Here is a 16,753-nt window from a genome sequence, read left to right on the forward strand (position 1 = left end):
CATCAATTATTGGATGGATTGCTTTGAAATAATGTTCATGGTCCCTAAGAGCATGAATCCTACTGACTGTGGTGACCTCTAACTTTTCATGTAGTGTCACAGGTCAATGTTTTCATCTTATCCTATAAAATTAACCATTTACAAGATGGATTGGCATTAAATGTTGTACAGACATTCCCCAAAGGATGAATCCTAATGATTTTTGTGGTCCACTCCAGCACCTTTAGGATAAATTATTTTGACTTTGGTGTTCTCCTGACTTTTCATCTAGCTCCATCATCTGGTAAATACATTCAAAACGAATGACATTCCCATCAGGCTCAGCTGTACTTTATGAATAGTGGTAAATAGCAAATTTTAAAAACTAAACTAAGAATGAACATTGTATAAACATGCCTACTAAACGTCGGCATCTTAACATTTAGCTCAAAATACCACTGTGTTTAAAGTCTTATTCATCAAGAATATGAATTATAGGTGAATGCAATATGAACTGTTTTCCAATTTGTAAACAAATAAGCTGCAAACACTGCTCCAAATGCAATACTAACTCTGCAGATGAACCTGCTGCACAAGTCAATCGTCTCTTTTACACATTTATTTCGAAACAGCACAAAAGTGTATGGCATTTCAGCAAGCAGACCACAACCATGGAAAAGAAAATGACATGAAATTTCCACTATTGAGCTATATAAATATGATAGTGACATATAAAAGATACAAACAAAAGAACATCCACTCATAGGCCTCCATCCTGTGACCATGAATTTTGAAAACATACAAAAGTAATGTGAGTACGGCAAGCACTGATTCTGTAGATAAAAAAAGAACTGTCTCAAAGAGATAAACATTTGTATTCATACACATTAAGACAACACAACCCCCACGCTCTCCCTATGCTTTGTAATTACAATGTATAGCTACCTCTGGGGGGGAATTCTTTTTTTCTGTTAAACTTCAAATTGTTTGGAGAAAAAAAAGGGAACAGTACAAGTACAAATACTATACGTATTCACATTATCATAGCAAGTTACTAAAACCAGAACGCTTTCTTTTAGTGTAATATGTATTTACATGGCAAAACTCGTACACTTAGACTACTGGCAGGAAGCCTTACCTCTCTTCTTCTAGCTTAACGATTAACAACATCACATTATTCACACTACACAGGTTACAGACCTTCAGTAACCTCATCTCCCAACGACATGCTTTCAGAGATTCTCATGTCTCTGTTGCAGGCCAGTCGCACCATGTCAAGTAAGGTTTGACTTACACAAATACCAACAGCAGTGATGTGTTTTTGTATAAATAAATATAGCAACTTAAAAGTCAGTGTCAAATTCTTCAAACACCTCCCTTTCATGCTTCAGATGTCTTGGTATCAGGTTTACCAGCCTCGAGAGCTGGTAAAACTGATCTCAACATACAACTGAATGCCGGGGAAAATGAGCATGGACTTGAAGCAAACAAGTATGAATACCATGAACAATATAAAGTACAAAACTATCTGCACTACAGCTGTCAGGAGTACAGTGGGAGGTGCATGTATTTAAGTGTTAAAAACAGGCAGGTGGCTACAGTCAGTGCAGAGTGAGTGATTGGAATGAAAGGACTAGACATATTAGACACGATATGGCTGATATATAAATGCTTTACTTGGGTAGGGGGCTTTTTCAGAGAGCCTTTCCACTTAAGAGTCCATCACAGGTGTGTTCAGTCAAGTGACCAGTAACATGATCAAACATGCAATTACAATTGCACAGAAGAGGTGCCATAGATAGAGTTAAACTGTTTATGGTGGCTAAAAAAACTGCACAAGAAGCAGCTCTGTTTCATCTCGGGATCAACATTCATATCCTACAGCTTCTCTCCTCTGCCATGACCCTTGACTCCTCACTGTAGACGATCTGTTGGTCTCAAAGGACCCGCCCCCCACCCTCTACTGGGGCTTGTCTGTCTTGTGTGCGGTGAGGAAGGCCATGCCGTGGGTCCTGAAGTGGGTGTTGAGGTCCGAGGCCTTGTCGAAACGCCGGCCGCACACCTTGCAGCTCATATTCCCCTCTCCGTCCTCGCCCTGCGCCTGAGGGGAGGCAGCGGGCGAGCCGTCAAGAGAGCCATGAGCGCGTGGGGTGCTGCGGTCTGCGTCGCTCTGGGTGTCCCGTACGCGGTGAGTAATGAAGCGGTGCCTGCTGAGAGAGCCGGCCGACGCGAAGCAGACGCCACACTGCAGGCACTGGAAGGAGGCGGTGTCTGCCCGATGCTGGGGGATGTGGCGCTGAAACTCCGCCCCGTCCTCGGTGGAGAAGCCACAGGGGACGCAACGGAAAATGTTGTCTTCCTCCTCCAGCTCGTTGGGTGCCAATGATGTCGACGCAATGGACGCCCTTGTTCTTTTTGCAGGACCTGCACCTTCCTCACCATCCTCGGTGGCGTTTTCTTCCTCGTCTCTTGCCCTGCCTCCAGGAGGTCCGCCCTCACCGTCTTGTTCTGAGGAGCTACCTGGTCCCTCTCCCCCTGTGGCTGCACGCTTCCTTGTCATGGGGGGACCCTGAGGACACAAAAAAGGAGACATACTTTATGTATACAGTATGCTGTTTCTGCAGTTAAAATGAACAAATCTACAGTTTTGTAATAACAGAATCAAACATTTTAAAGGTTAAGTGTGTACGTTTCAGTGACATCTAGTGGTGAGGGTTGCAAATTGTAAAAAACTCCTCACTCAACTCTGAACTTCCATGCTGTACTGTTTTATTTCCAATAATAATCAGCTGATTGTCTCACAAAAGGTAACCGGCACATTTATGCCCACGTAGCAAAACCAAGACACAGTTAAAAATTACAATCCAAATAACAATTTTTTCTAGGGCAGTAAAAGTTTAGCTGGCTTATCTGAGCCTCCAGCTGTAACGTTAGGTTACGGTTTCATTGCCAATTAATCAGCTGATTGTATCACGAACGTAACAGACACATTTATGTCCACGCAAAGCCAAAGCCTGGAGAAACTTACGTTGTAATGTTACATTACAATCCAACTACATAGTTTTTCTACAAAGGAAGTAAAGGTTTAGCCAGCTGATGGGAGCTTCTATGCTGTAATTTACGTTACCATTTTATAGCGAATTAATCAGGTGATTGTCTCACGAATGTAAGCGGCACATTTCTGTCGACAGCAAAGCCAAAACACACACTGAAGAATAATGTTAATGAAATTACAATCCAACTATATATTTCACAACACTCTGAGAGGGGAAACACGTCACCTCTCTTGGTGATTATGGCCAGCTTCTAGCTAAAGCTATCAAACAACAGCTTTCATTTGCATCGCTAAAGCATTTTGCATCACTAACTTAATTACCTGTCCAGCAGAAAACATCAGAGCCTTCCATCTGGGAATATCCACAATGATTATATGCTTTATTTCTGCTGTTATCTGTCTGCATCTGTCCCCACATGTCTGGCTTCATCATGTTTTTACTTCTTTGATGACGAAGATCTATAGCGCTGTTTGTCCGTTTTCGGCTACAATACAAACAGGACGACCTCCATGGAACGGGGGACCCGCGGTTATGTAGATAGAAATGACTCATTCTAAGCTAATAAAAACATAACTGTTCATTAAGGTCTTTACACACCACTGAAAACATAGTTATGTATCTTATATTGTATTTTCCAGTGTGGACACTACAAAACCTGTTTTTGAATGTCTATGTATAGTTGGTACACAGATTTATACTACGCTGTCTTGACTCACCTGTCCATCTGAGGTTCTGTGATGGAGCCGAATATGCTTGTCCAGTAAGAACCGACTGCCAAAGGTTCGTTTGCCTTCTGTGCAATATCTGAAAAATGATTAAGCAGGGTTAAATCACTTCATCCAGCACTGACATTGCGTCCCATTATAAAAATTCTACACCTAAGTAATATATCCTAATCAATACTGCATTTTTAAGACCTATACTGATATCAATATAAATTTGATAACCTATCAGCCAACAGTATTTGTTTTAACAAACACTTAACTTAAACACCTATTTTCATAGGAATCCCTTACATTTGTTCTTCTAAAGAATTACGAGCAAGATACATACTGCACTTTTCAGTGCTCACGTTTTCTGAATGACCTCAACCTAGTTCAGCATTTCTCTACTAAAATTTCCTGTTACTTATTGGTCAACAATATACACGATACAGGTGTATCTGCAATAAGCTAATATGGCCAATCTGTCAGTCTACCTCTACTGATTAACATACCTAAATTGAAAAAGAGAAAACATTTAAAATCATAGTTGAACTACAAAACATGTATCTGATGAAAGTTCAAGTGACTCACTGGCAATGGAAGACTCTCTTGTTGCCCTCATGAATGACGCGCTCGTGGCGTCTCAGGCTGGATGACGTGCTGAACGTGCCTCCACAAATACGACATGGGAACTTTGGAGTTGGCAACACACACAGAGAGGCAGAGGGAGATAAGATAAAAAGATAGTAAGTCTCAGTCAAATGTGCTACAGTACGGACAGGAAATTAACAACAGCCCCCATCCAAGCATGGGTGGTTCTTTTTCTGCTTTACCATCCACGATCAGAGGTCATTTTAAAACAGCTCAAATTTGGTGCACTGAAACCGATTCAGCACAATCAGATTAAAGTAAATAATAGTAGTGTGACACACCTTGCCGTGCTCCATCTTCACATGACTCAGATAGTCTTCGTTGTCAGTGAAGGTGGTCTGACACTGGGGGCAGGTCCACTCAGTCTGGGCAGGGGGCTGAGTGCTGCCCCCCGCAGAGGCCGGCTGATTCCCCGGAGCCTCGTAGTCCTCGTCTGCGTCGTCATCGTCGTCGTCTTCCTCTTCGTCTTCCTCCTCTTCCTGTTCCCGCCCCCAGTCTTCTCCATCAGAATTATCAGGTTTTCCAGAGGATTTTGATTTGACGCCAGAGGGGCCAGATGCGTTTGCCGGGGCTGAAGCAGGGTTGGACGCATCCGACTGAGGCTCTGTCTGTTTGGCTGATTGTCCTCTGTGAGCGGTCTGAGGGGGAAGACAGTAAAGTGTGAGAGAGCACAAAGATATACAGAGTATTTATAATTCATTCACTTACCTTTAAAAATATCAACAACTCCTACTACTACTGCAACTGGCACACAAAAAGATAATCTGACTCACAAATAATTCCCATTACTAAAGTAATTACTGTACTTGGTATAGAACTTAAGACAAGGTCACCGGAGAGGAACCTTGCTAAGGCCGATCCAAGAAATTGCTGTATGCCTTTGTTGACACCACATTCACTGTAGAAAGCAATGAATGGGCAACACATAAAAGGCAAAAAGGCTAATTCATGATTTGCAGTGACAATATGTTGCATCTATTCAACTTCTAAATTCTATGATCTCTGAATGTTTACTCATCACACCTTAATATGCTCCATCATGGATCCTTTCTGGGCGTAGAGCTTGGTGCAGTCAGGACACTTGAACACATGCACTTTTTGCTTGGCTAAATGAGTGTCAAAGTGCATGTAGAGCAAGGGTTTTTGAGTAAAAACCGTATCACACATCACACACTTGTAGATCATTCTGCAAAAGGAGAAAAAACATATTTTAGAGGGTCTATTTGCAAAACTTGACTACACTTTTCAAACATCCTCTGAGGAAACTTCTCTACACGTGGGTTGTAAATATTACACATATGTTTTGGTAGTAGCAGAACACGTACTTGGCCTGCCCTCCAGTGAGCGTTGGGTGCTGGGTGCTAATGTGGCTCTGGGCGCTTGGGGAAGACTTGAAGGCCATGGGGCAGCTGGGGCACTTGTGGAAGACCTCGCAGTGAGCAGTCTGAATGTGGGACTTGATGGAGTTCAACCCTCCGAACACGACCTGGCAGCTCGAGCACCTTGACAAAGACCATGGTACATGCTATGATGTACTCATATACAGACACATTTTTATACAACTGAATTTTGACTTGATATTCAGTGATCACTCCTTCTCAGATCTGTCTTGGATGTGCAGATTAAGACGAATTCAGACTCAAATTACATCAGTTGACAGGAAGTGATTTGTCACCTAAAAACAATACTGGTCTATCTGAAATAAATAATGGTCTTTCTTGTTGGGGCATCAACTCAAGGCATAGACATCACTTACTATAACTATGTTATAGGATCATTTAGCAATTATTATAAAAATATGGGTTATGATGGCTGGTCTTAATGCTGGTTTTGGGAAGCGTCTCCACACCTGTATCCAATGCGCCTGGCAAAGTGCAGACAGGCCTCCTCCAGGTGGGTCTGGAAGCTGGCCTGCCGGGCGATGCCACCACACTCAGGACAGACATGAGGCGCTCTGTGTTTATGGATCCTCTGGTGGGCGGACACGGCACACGAGTTAGGCAGCATCATGGGAGGCGTGCATTGCGTGCATGTCTGAAACAGAAGTAAAGGAAAATCATTCAAAACAATCGACGACCACCGGCATTTCATAACTGCAGGTATCCGCAGCACAAAACATAGACTCACTGAGTTGGGAGCAGCTCTGATCTGCTGGAAGTGGGTGACCAGCTCAGCCTTGCCTGAGAATTGTGTTTGACACTCTGGACATTTGAAGTTGTTGTACTGCAGCCCCTCAGCCTTCTTGCAAGGCAGAGGCATCAGTGCCTGGGGGCCCTGAGGTGCACGGCGGACCGTTCGAGGCTGAGCTGCTGCTGGAGACGAAGCATCCTTCATCGGGCTGGAGTTGGCAGAGACAGCGGGGCCCCCTGGTGTGGTAGAAGGAGAGGAGACTGGAGGAGAGGAGGACGAAGAGGAGAGCAGGCCTGGTCAGGCAAAGATGGAAATCAGAAGACACACATGGGACGTGGTCAATGGAGATGAATCACAAACAAATGATGCATGTTTTTTTTCATGAATTATTACCAGACCACCAAGTTTTCTGTGGTTCTCTCATGACTCTATACTAACAGAAATAAAAATGTATGATGTAGAGCTGAAAAAGATTAGTCGATCAACCAAATTGATCTGCAACTAGTTTGATAATCAATCTTGTGTCATTTTTTACGCAGAAATGCCAAAAGTTGTCAGGTTCCAGCTCCTCATTTCAGTTTTTATGCCAGTAAAGTGAATATCTTTGGGTTTTGGACTTGTTCGGCTAAAACAAACGATTTGAAGACGTCACCCGGGGCTCTGGGAAATTGTGATGGATATTGCCATTTCACAAACCAAAAAATGAATTGAGAAAATAATTGTTGGATTGGAGCCCAGATGTAAACAACACAACTGAATGTAAACATCAAACACACTTCATGCAGAACTTATACTAGGCCTGCAATGAATAGTGGATTACGTCATTAGTCTCATTAGTTCCCTACTCATCAAAATGGGAGAACTGAAAACCTAGTTTTATCTCTGACTTCTAATCAAAAAAACAACACATTTTCAGGATGTCGCTCTGGGAAATTGTGATTGTGATGATGTGAGTTTACTGACTTAATGATTAATCGATTAATCATGAAAATAAACGACAGAATAACCGTTAAATAATCGTTAGCTGGAGCCCTACTTACCACCAATGGGTGTTATGTCCTGCTGTCCAATCATCTGCTCTACAGTGACAGGCCTCATGACCAGGTGTGAGCACTGCATGACCAGCCCACGCTCCTTATGCTCCCTGGCATGCAGCAGCAGGCTGCACTTGTTGAAGAAGGCCAGCCTCTTAGCACAGTGGTTGCAGGTCACCTCGATGCGGAGTGATCGTCGGTCGTAGTGTCGAGCCAGGCTGCGCTCCAGGGCGAAAGCATCACCGCACTCCAGGCAGCGATACCCTGTGGCTGGGAGCGGGAGACCCCATTCAGGTGGTGGAGGTGCTGAGAGGTCAGGCTTGTAGCTGGGCAAAAGGTTCTTACTGTTTAGGATTTTGTTGAACGCCTCCACCAGGCTCGACTGACTGCGGGAGATGACGGCACCTGTGCTGTTGACGATGGAGGCAGGTTTGTTTGGCTGGAGGGCGCCGCCTATGATGGTGCTGTTACCTCCGTTAGCTGTCTTATTAGTGGCTGTACGGACGCTGATCCCACCAGCAGCAACAGAGAACTTGGGAGAAGAGGCCACAGCAGGAGTTATAGGCAGGGCCGCAGATTTAGTGATGCTAACGGCAGTGGCAGAAACCTTGCCCTTGTCAGAAGCAGCCATTTTGTTTTGGACCTTCGTGGCGGCAGCTAGCATGACGCTGCTGGCTGCGAGTGTAGACACAGGGAGAGAATTGAGAGCACTTACTTTCTGGGACGTTGTTGTCATGTGACCAGGTGAAGCTTCTAGTTTTTGGGCCTTGTTTCCCAACACCTTACGTTCCCCAGTTTGAGCTTTAGGGTCCAAACCTTTCCCTGCAGCACCACCTTTAGGCGCTACCCTTGTGACAGTTCTGGTGATTCCACCTGTGGAGGTTTTAATTGTTTTTATTCTGACTTTGAGGGGTCGGGATGGAGCTCCAGAAGCAGCCGGTGCCGCAACGTGTGCTTCTGCTCCATCAGTGGAAAGAGGTTTAGGCTTGCCGTCATCTCCATCCAACTTGTCCTCACTTGTTCTCGCATTTTCTCCCTTGTCAGCTTTGCCATCAACGACCTTCTCTGTACCGTTCCCCACTTCCATCTCTTCCTCCTCCTCTTTGGGCTCTCGCAGTTCAGGAGGAGGTGGTGTGGAGGCCAGTGCAGGGCTGGAGCACCTCTTAGCTGCGACTTCAGCAGTTGATTTTGGCATCTCTGGTTCAGGACTCTCTGGTGAGTCTCTCTCCTCTATGACATGTTCTGGATGCCTGTCCTCCACCCGGGGACTCTCTGTTGAGCCAGACTGAGGTGTTGATGAAGTCAGAGATGCCCCTGAAGGGGTGTCCCCAGGTTTAGGGTGAGATGCAGTAGAGGATGTGGGCTGGGTTGAGACAGAGTCAGACTTGTAACGTCGGCTCAGCTGAGTGCAAGTCGGGGATTCTGAGTTCTCTTGGATCACCAGTGGACTTCCTAAATCAGGGTCAGAATCATCCTCATCCATCTGCTGATGCTGAAATCCAGCTGGGCCACCTTTTGAAGCTCCATTAAAAGGCTGAGATGAGTGCAGCGGGTGTGATGAAAGAGCAGAAGGTGGAGTGGGAAGCAGAGGCTTGGAAGGTGGAAAGAAAGGAGAGGCTAGTCCGACAGGCCCGCCTGCAGCCAGGGGAGACGACCCAGCTGACAGAGAGGAAGATGAAGGTAATGACGCTTTGACCCCATCTGCCCTCTCTTGGCCTGTATCCTGCTGCTGCTGGTGCTGCTGCTGTAGAAGCTGCATCTTCCTGGCCCGGCCCACTGGATCTCCAGACCCCTGCGCCACAAGCGGTTTAAGTCTGTTGAAAATGTTCCCGCCCTGCTTGTGAGACTTAGCCGCACCCGCTGCTTCTGAAGACACTTTAGGGGTGTTCAGTGACCACGGCCCTCCATTAGACTGGGCCTGGCTGAGGGGAAGTGGCGTGGAGACACCAGTCACCCCAAAACCATTGTGGTTGAGAGCCACAGATTCAGCCATTCCAGGGGCACACGCGCCTAGTCTGGGGCCCACATCTACCCCTGCGATCACATCGATAGGGTCCTGGTCTGGTTCTCCCTCTCCTCCATCCACAGTCTCAAGGCGTACTTTATTCTTCACAATCACACTAACAATTGAGGTGTCCGCCTGGGGGTCAGAGGGGCTCGGTGGTCTCAAGGATGACCCAACTCCCACCACGTTATCAGACTTTCCCAGAGATGGGCCTGCAGCTCCATGGGGTCCCTCTGCCTCATCTGGGGCAGACTGGATGGCCTCTTTGGCGTCTATGTCAGGAATGTCAAATGCTGCCAACAGGTCATCAAAATCTGGGGTCTTCATGTCCCCCATACCGGGATTGACTCCTGCAAAAACATAAATTCAGACATAGTAGCAGAAAGTAACAAAATACATTAGCATGTCTCTGCCTGTGTTGTTGTCCAAAAACCTTAGCTCTGTCTTGCTAGCATAATGCCTGCAACAAAATCTCAGCATGCAAAATATTAAAATCCTCAATGGTCGCAAAATGTTAAGTTATATATTTTCGAGATAAATTCTGCGTATAAAATTTCATGCATGCACCTTCTTTTTACACAAACACAAGAGCTACAGCAGGACAGCCTCATATCAGGGAAGCTAGCTAAGCAGCAAGAATCCTGCACTAGCATTTACATTAGCCAGCTAGCGCGTTAGCGACGGCGTTTCTGCACCCAAACCCTCCTCTTGTAACAGGTTCAGCACCAATTTTTCTATGAATGGGAAACACTGCTTCAGTTATCTGGTGCACGCCGCGCTCTGCAGCAGTGACCATTTCAGAAACAGTTCATCCGGGAAAGCGTTTTCTAGCAGCGACCTCGGTTATTTTGAGCTAACGATATTCCTTCCCGACTGAGGCTGACTAGCTGGCCGCTGAGCTCCAGCCAAGACAGAGAGGGGTCATTTAGCTAACTAGCTAGCGCTCGCCATTAAAAAGCAACTGGAGCGGTTTGCTGAGGTAGGGTTGGACAGCGGTAACAATCCGGTGATCGTTGGGTCGACGATGTCACAGAAGAGGATGGTTGGGATGGGGATTTTGGTTTAATATTTCATGTATTTTGATTGTTTACCTGGATATGCGATTCCCGACTATCCTAGCTCGTTTTCAGCTGAAAATGCTTTGCTTCCCGTCACATGACCAGAGATATCCTATCAGGCTGTGAAAGAGCTGGAAAAATGTATGGAGGATGCTGCAAACGACACGTATATTTATTTCTACTGTGCAAGACATAAAACATTAATTAATGTCATTATCAGACCGTTTTTAAACACCACGCGAAGTCATTCTAAGTTGGGACAGTGGTTTCTGCATAAAACTGAAGGTTTGCCAGGATCACACATTCCTTCTGTCTTCCCAATCTCCTCACAGCAGTCATCCCTGAGCGGTACTAAGTGCAACAAAAACACCAAAAGGCAAAATATTTACACGCAGTTTTTATTGCAAAAACACAAACACATGACAGGAGTGTGGTTAACTGTTTAGTTTAAGAGCCTGTCATCACAAATTCTTCTCTTCTGATCAACTGTCAGCAATTACGTCATGTAGAGAAAATGCAGGCTAAAGAGCGCAAGATAATTTGAGTAAATCCAGATTATATTAAGATTATATCAACTGATTTAACTGCTCAGTGAGATTTTACACTAAATAGGCATTCAGTACAGAAGGTTCTTCTTGTATATAAAGTAATCCTGCATTAGTATGCAATTGTTTGGGTTTTTCTAGTCGATGTTCGAAGTCTCTTTGTTCCTCATTTCTTCTTCTCTTCATCCTTTTTGCCATCTGGCTTGTTTCCTGTCTGGGAGGCCAGGGAGCCCATGGCATTGCGGATAGCCTCGTTGTTTGGGTCGACACCAGGCAGGTTCTCCAAGACGCTCTGAAGGAACTCTGGGTCTTGCATCACATCATAGTCATCTTCTTCCTGTTCAATTACAATACAGGATACAATCAATTAGGTCTTCATTTAGAGATCATGTTCAGTGGTGATCAAGCTGGTATGACAGATGGGGATCACATTATACACTAATATGTTCCTCTCTGCAGAAATCTGACTTTAAAGATGTGCTATGGCTATTAACTTATCTATAAAAGAATCTCTTATTGTTGCTTTTTTTCCTTTTTACTGTTGATTTCTCACTTTTTTTAATGTTATTTTTTTGTTTCTTTTGGAAAGTCCTTTGTAATCTATGCTTGGCAAGTGCTTTTCTTATGAATTATATTTTAACCACTGCTGCCTGAAGACCAATAACTGAACAGCCTACCAGCCAGCAGTGACTAATATTTACCTTTGGACAATAATTCAACTTACTGTATCATTATTCAGAGTTACGGTCACTTGAATTATTATTATATGTCATCCAACCTGTGCTACCAAGTGATATGACTCAGAACAGCCAGAACATAACAGAGCAACCGCAACATAATGTAAAAATAATTTTCCAGGACGTGCTAATGCCTTGCTTATATACACATATGTACACAGGCCTGTACCTTTGACTTTTTCTTTTAATCAAAGAACCAGATATGTTCTAATGCAATTGCCCATTTGTTTGTACTAATGACTCAAGCAGGATAATTTCATGTCCATTCAGGCTTAGGAAGTGCTGCCAGTCACCTAAAATTTGTCTAGGCAAAAAAACAAAAACAAAAAAACAAACCCAACTTATACTTCCAGTATCTTTGATACCAGAAACATTCCTGCTCCTTTGCAACTGTACTGAGAATAGGGCCAGGTGAGCCCCATTTTACAAATGCATTAGTTTAATTTAAATCATCATATGATGACTCACCTTGGCTGATTCTGCGGTGTCCATGGGAGCTCCTGTGTCCATTTCTCCATACTCTGTTCACAGAACAAGAGAACTTATCATCTTAACAGATATAACAGCAAATATAAGAGGGACCATAAACAGTAAGAGCATACATTTGTATGGTAATCAAATAGAACTCACCTCCTCCGGCAAGAGACATCTGCATGGCATAGGCTATCTGCTCCTCCTCTGTCATGCTGCTGAAGTCAGGAAGCGCTGCTGCACCGCTTTCGGGCTGAGATACTGACATCTTCAGTAAGGCTTCTTCAGATTCTGTGAGGGGAAAAAAATAAATAAAAACCAAAACATCATATTTCTATCTAATCCTAACTATCATTGTAACCGTCTCGTAAGTGAAAGCAACTACTTGTAAATTCAAATTACCGTCTGCACTAGGTGTGGGCACGCCTGCCTCAGCTGCAGAAGCAGCAGCAGCTCTGCGGGCCTCTTCCTCCTGCCTCTGTCGCTGCTCCTCCATGGATACACGCAGGGCCTAATGGATTACACAGTGAGAAATAAAGGCAAACGGCACAGCTTCTAACTCGAAAATGTACTTGCAGCATCACATGGGCTTTCTATGTATGGATAAGTGGTTTCTAACCTTAGATTGGTTCCAAGGAGCTGATACACATGTATTTACAATGTAGACAACATCTTACCCACTGATGTTAGCATAGGCACGTCTTGAATGTCTGAGTTTCCTCCTCTATTTGCACAACTACTGTATATTAGCAGGGAATAAATAATGAGTGCTATGTTTTTGCTTTTTTGTTGCTATCACAACAAAAATTCTTCTCTCTCAAGTATAAATATTTACTATATCTAAGCCAGTATTTATGATGGGTACAAGTATAAAAAGTTTGCTGGAACTTGACACACATCTACAGTATACATGGCTTACCAGGGCTAGCTCTGGATCAGCACTGGGATCCACACCAAACTCAAAGTCACTGGCACCAAGACCCATCATAGAACCTCCTTCCCCGGCCAGGATGGGAGAAGAGAGGAGCGCATCAGCCAGACTGGGCCCTGGAGGGACTGTGACCAGATGGGAGCCTGTCCCCTCCTTCCCATTTAAAGTATTTATAAAAGCAGTCAGCTTCTCTGTGTTCACCTCCTGAATAAAACAGTTGGAGAGAGATGGCAAGGTCAATTGAAAACTCAGTTTATGAATGGGAAGAAGTGTCAGATATGGAAATCAATATCATACTTTCATTTACTCTGCAGTAACATGAAGATAAACCAAGAATTCCTCACCTCTTCTCCAAAGTTGATAATATCCACATTCACTTTCTCTTTTTTTAAGCGCTTGGCCATCTTGACAAGCTGCAGAATCAGCAGGTTGGGATGTGAGCAGGACGAGACAAGCAGAGAGACATATGGCTGACAGGTTAGTGTGTTAAACTTACGATACATCGGTAGAAAAATAAAGTTTCTCTCTGTTGGACTTGATCAAAATGTAATACAAGACTTCAAACTCACATCTTTCTCATTATCCTCCACAGGACTCCCAACAAAGGCAATGATCCTCATCTTGTGGTTTTTTCCTTGTCTGTGTTTTAGGGCCAGCTACGCAGGAAAAAAAACATAAAATTATGGCCACTCAAACTCTGCTGCTGCAAAAAGTAAACTTACCAATTAAGAAATCACTAGGTATAGCCCTCCTTTAAAGTTTATTAAAACCAAAACAACCAAGTTACATACATGAGCCACTCTGATGCCTGTGCAGAAGCAGATCTTTCCTTTGGGCTGGACAGCGTGGAGTTTGGACAGGATGCGGCCAGAATCTGGTGTCAGTGTGGTCAGTACCTCACAGTTACTGCATGGAAACAAAGACAGGCATCAACGTTCGTGCTATGAAGTGCTATTGAAGTTATATGAGGATTATCACAACTTCTGACTACCTTTGTTAAATAAAGAGAGAAGAGCTTACTTTGCCATGGTGATGAGGCCCACATTATTTTCTGGGTTGCTCCGTGTTTTGGAGTGGCAAACAATGTTAACAGCATCTTGTTGAGCCTGTAGTCTCGTTGGTAGAAAGTCTCCATTTCTCATATATTCACTGTTGTCCACACTGCAGGGAAATTTTCAGTTAAATGTGGCTCTGATGTATTTGACCAGCATTTAGACAGCTATGTTGTTGTCTTTTTGCTTTTTTGTATACACACATCTATTTTCACCTACTTGTTCTATGTTTACATATCTTTGTTCTTTGTTTTTATGTCTATTTCTACCTTTTTGCAAATTGTTCTTGGAACTATGTATTAGCCCATTGAGAGAAACTTCCTTATATGTGTAAGTGACACATATTTGGCCAATAATAGCTGATTTTGATTCATCATTTAGCATTTAGCAGTTGACATGTCATTTCCATTTCAACCAAGAAACCTATTTCAGTTTCAGACATATCCTCTCCTATTCACCACTGTTTCCCTGTGGAAAAGCCTGTCCTCTTCACCGGGGAAGAAGTTAACATGTGTTTTAACAGCTGGCGTTACATTATTTAAAAAATACAGCATTAGCAAGGCTTGCTAACGTTAGCAAGTGGTGACACCACATTATTCCGCTAGTTGAAACAATCAAATGATCGCGGTTGTCAGTTGTCAAGTGTCGTCATAAAGCACTAAATTGTGTAAAATTAAATTAACAAACGTGTTCGTATACGCTACGGTTACAACAAACACTTAATTAAGACAGCAAATCTAAGCTAACTTTAGCTACAATGACTCAGCCAGTCGACACTGCGTTAGCCGGCTAGCCGTTAACGGTCTATAATCAGCCCAGTTAACTTGGGCTTCCTGCAATTTCAGGTCTATGAACTACCTAATCGAGTAATTTTTGTTTTGTCTTCAAATGATCCGCCAACAGATCAAAAACTACACCAAAAAATAGCATCTGTAGAGTTCTTACCAGACCATAGTACTTTCAAGCCCCATTTTGGAAACGTCTTGTTGCTCTCTGTCGTAATCTTACAAGCTCACAGGCTATTGGACAAAGACTGAACAAGGCCAAATATGATTGGCCAGGTTTTTTAACATGTAATTTAGTGATGAATAGAACAGGTTAGAATAGTTTGACAATAAAACTCCAAACTCAAGGTTGTTTAGTTGTCATTATATAGCACAAGGTTGTATAACGAAACGAAGTTTGTAGTACCTTCATGCTACACACACAGAACTTAACATATAAGCTAATTAAGTGTATATTAAAATATGGTAACATATACAATAAAATCAAACAATATGTACAGTTATTTATATACATATACTGTATACACCCAGAACATTCTGCAGTGTAATTTTTTTTATTTGTGTCTGGGGAGAATGTCACCAGCAGCAACAAGATGATAATATAGTTTCATCTTTGCATTAAAAAATCTGACATTTGGGAAACTCAAGGCCCACTTTCAAGCTTTCTATCATCCTGAACTTTCTACTGCTTCTTTAACAGCGGATGGAATCTGCTCATTTGTTGTAAAGATAGCTCAGGATAAAAATGAAAAATATATGTTGACAAGATAATGTTAACTAACACTTAACTAGCTTTTCTTCCCCAGATTCTCACAACTTTTCTCAGCTGATACACCTTGCTAAATTGTCACTGACAAAGCTTAGATTGAAATAGAACAGAATTTGTACAATTACAGACTAGGACTGAGCAACATCATCAATCAAATGTAATTTTAAGCATATCTTGAGTGAGAGCTATTGATAGAGAAAATAACCAGGCAGGTGTCTCTCTTTTTGCTGAATCCATCATCTTACAGCAGAAATTGAAATCCAACATTTCCATAAACCAGTTGTGTTATTAATCTGCAATATTGCCTGGGAGTAATATATCAATAAATGCAAATGGGATAACTACAAGGGTGTCACCTTGTGTTGAAAAGTGGTGGGGACATAAAGATTTTTAACAATATTTTGAAGAAATCTGAAATGCTGAAATATATGAGCAGGGGTCTGAGTGTCCTCCCCCAGAAGATTTTGAGCATTAAACATTTCATTTCCTGCATTCTGGAGACAATTTCTGCTCCAATTTATGGGGGAAATATCTTTATTTATATAAAGAGAAACAAAAAAATCATAAATATAAAAACATGACAGAATATGATGCAGTAATCAGCAGCTTGTTTTTTTTTTTAGTTTAAGTTACTATTTTTTGGACAATGCACATTTGTTTCTTCTATATTAAAACTGCAGTGCATGTTTTCTTATTGTGCAAATAAACCTTTTCATAAGAATTTTCATTTGTTAGTTAACATTTCTTGGTACAAGCTATTTTTCTGAACATTTTCAACAAATGCTTTCAAAAAGTGATGGGGACAAAATTGGCCATTTCAAAATGTGGTGGGGACATGTTCCCAGT

The 16,753-nt window shown here is 42.9% G+C and overlaps 2 protein-coding genes and 1 non-coding gene across 6 annotated transcripts; all 3 read right to left on the reverse strand.

The window, feature by feature from the left end:
• Positions 1-583: 583 nt before the first annotated feature.
• On the reverse strand, positions 584-10,732 carry znf687b (zinc finger protein 687b). Of its 4 annotated transcripts, none has more exons than XM_038725581.1 (10): positions 10,651-10,732; positions 7,561-9,909; positions 6,518-6,780; positions 6,240-6,424; positions 5,716-5,892; positions 5,414-5,576; positions 4,672-5,028; positions 4,331-4,431; positions 3,752-3,839; positions 584-2,548 (listed from the first exon to the last, which is right to left on the reverse strand). In XM_038725581.1, the coding sequence occupies exons 2-10, from the start codon at positions 9,893-9,895 to the stop codon at positions 1,940-1,942; spliced, it is 4,278 nt and encodes a 1,425-aa protein (XP_038581509.1). In that variant the 5' UTR covers positions 9,896-9,909; positions 10,651-10,732; the 3' UTR covers positions 584-1,939. The 4 variants fall into 4 exon arrangements, with proteins under 4 accessions (XP_038581509.1, XP_038581505.1, XP_038581508.1 ...); XM_038725577.1 differs by having other exon boundaries at positions 6,518-6,813; XM_038725580.1 differs by lacking the exon at positions 10,651-10,732 and adding an exon at positions 10,217-10,451 and having other exon boundaries at positions 6,518-6,813.
• On the reverse strand, positions 5,189-5,325 carry LOC119908209. The gene has a single exon (XR_005445236.1). It is a non-coding gene; the product is annotated as a small nucleolar RNA SNORA13 (small nucleolar RNA).
• Positions 10,733-10,999: 267 nt separating the features above from the next.
• LOC119907890 (26S proteasome non-ATPase regulatory subunit 4) lies at positions 11,000-15,395 on the reverse strand. Its single transcript, XM_038725584.1, has 10 exons — positions 15,299-15,395; positions 14,322-14,462; positions 14,093-14,207; positions 13,871-13,957; positions 13,646-13,714; positions 13,290-13,505; positions 12,773-12,881; positions 12,530-12,661; positions 12,368-12,420; positions 11,000-11,499 (listed from the first exon to the last, which is right to left on the reverse strand). Exons 1-10 carry the CDS (start codon positions 15,322-15,324, stop codon positions 11,329-11,331), a joined length of 1,119 nt encoding a protein of 372 aa, XP_038581512.1. The 5' UTR covers positions 15,325-15,395; the 3' UTR covers positions 11,000-11,328.
• Between the last annotated feature and the right edge of the window lie 1,358 nt (positions 15,396-16,753).

This window comes from Micropterus salmoides, unplaced genomic scaffold, assembly GCF_014851395.1.
Source record: "Micropterus salmoides isolate LMB-PRFRI ecotype aquatic unplaced genomic scaffold, ASM1485139v1 Ms_hic_scaffold_17, whole genome shotgun sequence".
NCBI classification, from domain to species: Eukaryota; Metazoa; Chordata; class Actinopteri; order Centrarchiformes; family Centrarchidae; genus Micropterus; species Micropterus salmoides.

What these genes read in the sequence shown, in the direction of transcription:
- znf687b (XM_038725577.1), bottom strand. Translation starts at nt 9,895, where the DNA reads ATGGGGGACATGAAGACCCCAGATTTTGATGACCTGTTGGCAGCATTT. An exon ending in GCCAGGCGCATTGGATACAG is followed by an intron (nt 5,893 to 6,239) that starts GTGTGGAGACGC and finishes GTCTTTGTCAAG; the next exon opens with GTGCTCGAGCTGCCAGGTCG. An exon ending in AAGAGAGTCTTCCATTGCCA is followed by an intron (nt 3,840 to 4,330) that starts GTGAGTCACTTG and finishes ATCATTTTTCAG; the next exon opens with ATATTGCACAGAAGGCAAAC.
- LOC119907890 (XM_038725584.1), bottom strand. Translation starts at nt 15,324, where the DNA reads ATGGGGCTTGAAAGTACTATGGTCTG. An exon ending in CAGGCATCAGAGTGGCTCAT is followed by an intron (nt 13,958 to 14,092) that starts GTATGTAACTTG and finishes TTTCCTGCGTAG; the next exon opens with CTGGCCCTAAAACACAGACA. An exon ending in GATGTCTCTTGCCGGAGGAG is followed by an intron (nt 12,421 to 12,529) that starts GTGAGTTCTATT and finishes TTCTGTGAACAG; the next exon opens with AGTATGGAGAAATGGACACA.